This window comes from Rhineura floridana, chromosome 11 (assembly GCF_030035675.1).
Source record: "Rhineura floridana isolate rRhiFlo1 chromosome 11, rRhiFlo1.hap2, whole genome shotgun sequence".
NCBI classification, from domain to species: Eukaryota; Metazoa; Chordata; class Lepidosauria; order Squamata; family Rhineuridae; genus Rhineura; species Rhineura floridana.
The window spans coordinates 12,710,722-12,715,444 of NC_084490.1; the positions used below are offsets into that span (position 1 = coordinate 12,710,722).

The following is a 4,723-nucleotide window of genomic DNA, read 5'->3' on the forward strand; positions in this document are numbered from 1 at the left end:
GAAGAAGGGGGCAAAGCAGGCTGGGGAGGGAGTGTGGTCTGGGGAGAGTCCCGAAGGCCAGACGGAGAGGCTCACTTTCAGCTCCTGGGCCTGATGTTCCCCATCCCGATCAGAATAGTATACAGTAGGCCCCCGCTTTGCAGTGTTCCTCTAATATGGCAGTGCCAGTGGAGTGATCAGCTGTAGCTTGGCGCTACAGCTGATCAGTTCTCACACACGATCAGCTGTAGCACGGGGAGCTCCAGCCGCTGTACTCCAGCTGACAGCAATCAGCTGGAGCGCGCAAGGTCCCCGCGCTACAGCTGATCACGCGCTGCTGTAGTGCACAATCAGCTGTAGTACGAGAGCTTCAGCCACCACGCTCCAGCTGACAGTGATCAGCTGGAGTGTGCGAGCTCCCCACACTACAGCTGATCGCATGCTGCTGTAGTGCATAATCAGCTGTAGCACGGGGAGCTTGCACACTACAGCTGATCACTGTCAGCTGGAGCACGGCGGCTGGAGCGCGGTGGCTGGAGCTCTCATGCTACTCCTACACAGTAGGGCCCCGCTTTTCAGCAGTCTTTTCGGCGGGGGGCTGGAACATAACCTGCCATACGAGTGGGGCCCTACTGTGAAGGGAATTGTGCAAAAGCACAGGATTACACCACTTATGCCGATGTGTTCCTGTCAAGCCACTTAACCAGAAAAAAGAGGTGCTTCTGAGGAATAAGCACATGGGGTTTAAAATGAGGAGATGGGCAGCAGTCTGAACCATTGACTGTCCACCCATCTTAACCATTTGTTTTACAGCAGAAACGTACAGGCACCAGACAGGTAGAGGATACCTTCTAGTACAGTGTGTGATTATGATTCTGTGCTTTGATTCCAGATGGAGTTGGCCAATGGGACCACAGTCCAGGAATTCATTTTGCTGGGATTTGGAGTTGGGCAGGGCAGGAAGTTCCTGCTCCTCGCCTTTTTCACTGTCCTCTATGTGCTCACGTTGGCCGAGAACATCACCATCATCACACTGGTGTTCTTCGATGTCCACCTGGCCCGTCTGCCCATGTACATCCTGCTGAGCAACTTCTCCTGGCTAGAGATGTGCTATGTGTCCACCACTGTGCCCCGGATACTCTTCGACCTGGCGCTCCCATATGGGGTCATCTCCTTCCATGCCTGCTTCCTCCAGTTCTATATGTTCTTCTCACTCGGCTACACTGAATGCTTCTTCCTCTCTGCTATGGCCTTGGATCGGTACTTGGCCATCTGTCACCCACTGCGTTACCCACAAATTATGTCTCCAAATTCCTGCTTCACCCTGGTGGCCTCTTGTTGGGTCCTTGGTTTCTTGGGATCCATTCTCCCAGTTGCCTTGATCTCCAGGTTGTCCTTCTGTGGATCCAACATCATTGATCATTTTGTGTGTGATCCTGGACCCCTTCTGTCTCTGGCCTGCCCCCCACTCAGAAATGCTGCCTCTGTCTGCCAGTTTGCCATGAACGTTCTGATTATCATAGGCAACTTATTCTTTGTCCTGCTCTCCTACGGCACCATAGTTCTCACACTGGTGAAATCCTCTGGCCGAGGGAGTCGTAGAAAGGCCTTCTCCACCATATCTTTCCACTTAGTGGTGGTGACACTTTTCTTCGGGTCAGTGGCAGGGATGTATGTAACTCCAGATGGAGAAAGCCAGTCAGAAGTCACAAAGGCGGTGACAGTTTTCTACACGGCCATTACCCCTTTTCTTAACCCTTTGATCTACTGTCTGAGGAACGATCAGGTGAAAGAGGCCCTGGGCAGGTTGCTGAGGAGAAAGGAGAGAGAGCCAAGGGGAAAGGTGGCAGTGTAGAAAGGGAAATGAAAATAAGAAATCAAAAGCAAAACACCCAACAACACAGCTGAAAAGATAATATGATCAGAGAGACAGGTCTTCCTCTTTAGTATTGTCCAATAAGGATGTCCAAAGATGGAGCTGGGGTATGGGAGTCACACCCAACCACCACATCCTGTTACAAAAAAGTTCTCCTCTTGTTCTGAAGAACTGGAATGCAATGTTACCTTGACAGATTTCATTGGAGTGTATATTATGCAATAAATTTTGAAAAATAAATTATCTCTTCTTATTTGAGATGACTGAATTGCGTGATTTTGGGGGGATGTTCTATAAAATGCAATAAAATTACTGTGTAATCTTAAAGTCACTTATATGCAAAAGCTGTGTAATAAATAATAATAAAATTTTATTTAGCAGATGCCCATCTGTCCGACTGAACAGACACTCTGGGCGACGTACAATATAAAATACAATATAAAATACAATCTGCTCATATACATAATCATCACATTATTAATATCATAACATCTCATCTGAAGACCATCTTACATTAATACAGTGTAAAACCTAACCCACCCCAGAGATCCCATAGGTCTGCCTGAAGAGCCAGGTCTTCAAGGCTCGGCGAAAAGTCAACAGGGAGGGGGCATGCCGAAGGTCAAATCTTTGTGTAATGTTTATATGCAAAAGGAGACATACAAAAAATTGTTGCAGTGTGCAGTGTTCCCGTCCACGATTCCAGCCAGCCAGCTAAGCCTTTTTCCAGGATACTCCATTCTGTTTCTAACCTCCCTACATTTTTCCAGATTTTTTTTCCTAAAGTTTTTTTTTTATTTCTAGAAATGCTATGTTATTTGTCTCAGGGCAAGTCCCATAACTTACATATGCTCGTGTCAATGTAAATGTCAAAAATATGTTATTAATTACGTAACATTTGCAGACTTAAGAAACAACAGCAACGTGAACAAATACTGATTGCATTCTCTTAATTGATTTCTGTTCCTGATCATAGACGAAGAGGGAATCTGTATGATGACCTTTGCTGGGAGACAGACAGGGGGAGTGTGACTCTGTTGATTCTTCTTGATCTCTCAGCAGCTTTCGATACCATCGACCATGGTATCCTTCTGGGGAGACTGGCTGAGTTGGGAGTGGGAGGTACTGCATTGCAGTGGTTCCACTCCTACTTGGCAGGCCGCCTCCAGAAGGTGGTGCTTGGGGAACATTACTCGGCACCCTGGACTCTCCAGTATGGGGTTCCACAGGGGTCAGTTCTGTCCCCCGTGCTGTTCAACATCTACATGAAACCGTTGGGTGCAGTCATCCGGAGTTTTGGAGTGCATTGTCATCAGTATTCTGATGACACGCAGCTCTATTTCTCCTTTTCATCTTCTTCAGGTGAGGCTGTCAATGTGCTGAACCAGTGCCTGGCTGCGACAATGGACTGGATGAGGGCTAATAAACTGAGTCTCAATCCAGACAAGACTGAGATGCTGCTAGTGGGTGGTTCTTCTGACCAGATGGTGGATGTCCAACCTGTCCTGGATGGGGTTGTACTCCCCCTGATAGAGCAGGTTCATAGCTTGGGGTTCTCCTAGAATCATCTCTGTCACTTGAGGCTCAGGTAGCCTCGGTGGCACGGAGTGCCTTCTACCAACTATGGTTGGTGGCCCAACTATGTCCCTGTCTGGACAGGGATAACCTGGCTTCAGTTGTCCATGCTCTGGTAACCTCCAAATTAGATTACTGTAATGCACTCTATGTGGGGCTGCCTTTGAAGACAGTTCCAGAAACTGCAGCTTGTGCAAAATGCAGCGGCCAGATTGGTAACAGGGACCAGACGGTCCGAACATATAAAAGCGATTCTGGCCCGCTTGCACTGGCTGCCTGTATGTTTCTGAGCTCGATTCAAGGTGCTGGTTTTGACTTATAAAGCCTTCCACGGCTTGGGACCACAATACCTGATGGAACACCTCTCCCGATACAAACCCACCCATACACTACGTTCAAGATCAAAGGCCCTCCTCCGGGTGCTGGGAGTCTGGCAACAAGGGAGAGGGCCTTCTCAGTGCTGGCCCCCAAATTATGGAATGATCTACCTGACGAGGTGCGCCTGGCACCAACACTGTTATCTTTTCGGTGCCAGGTCAAGACTTTCCTCTTCTCCCAGGCATTTTAGCATGTGTTTTATACTGTTTAATTTTTAAATTGTGTTTTAAATTGTTTTTAAAAGATCTGTTTTGAATTGTATTTGTTTTAATGCTTTTAGTTACTGTAAACCGCCCAGAGAGCTTCGGCTATGGGGCGGTATACAAGTATAATAAAATAAATAAATAAATAATAAATAAATATCTGCACACTTTCCTCTTCCTTTTCCATTTTTGCCAGAATTCTGTGGCATTCCTAAAGAACAGCGACAAACATCCCGGCCTATGGCCCAGATGCAGCTTGTACGGCCTCTGCATTCAGCACCTGGGCCTCTCCTTTCAGACCTTGTCCACTTTCCGCAGCTCTACCTGCTCCAAGAGCCCCATTTCCCCCCGCTGCTCAGCTATTTTCCAGTGATCACCTGAGCACTGTGGGGGGAAATCATAGGGAGAGGAGGGTTAAATCTTGCCCTCTCCTGCACCACTACGTTGATTTGTGAGAAAGAGCTAAACTCTGAGGAAGAGAGGGCGAGGCTTCAGAGTCCCATTTGAGCTCTTCCTCCATGGGCAGCCTGCTGCGCTTCCATACAGGGCACTGCAAAAGGGAAGCACAGCCTCCTTCGGGTCTAGGGTGGAAGCAGGATCCTGATGGATATGTGTGAATGGGATGGGAGTGGATGGATGCATGGATGAATGGGGAATGTGGATATGTGCAAATAGGGCAGATGTGAATGTGGGGGTGAATGGAAGATTTTGA

The 4,723-nt window shown here is 47.9% G+C and overlaps 1 protein-coding gene across 1 annotated transcript; it reads left to right on the forward strand.

Moving 5' to 3' along the window:
* Window positions 1-871: 871 nt before the first annotated feature.
* Window positions 872-1,834, forward strand: LOC133367415 (olfactory receptor 11G2-like). The gene has a single exon (XM_061591519.1). The coding sequence runs from the start codon at window positions 872-874 to the stop codon at window positions 1,832-1,834; it is 963 nt and encodes a 320-aa protein (XP_061447503.1).
* Window positions 1,835-4,723: the final 2,889 nt, after the last annotated feature.

Excerpts from the sequence above, each read along its gene's own strand:
- LOC133367415 (XM_061591519.1), top strand. The coding sequence starts at position 872 with ATGGAGTTGGCCAATGGGACCACAGTCCAGGAATTCATTTTGCTGGGA.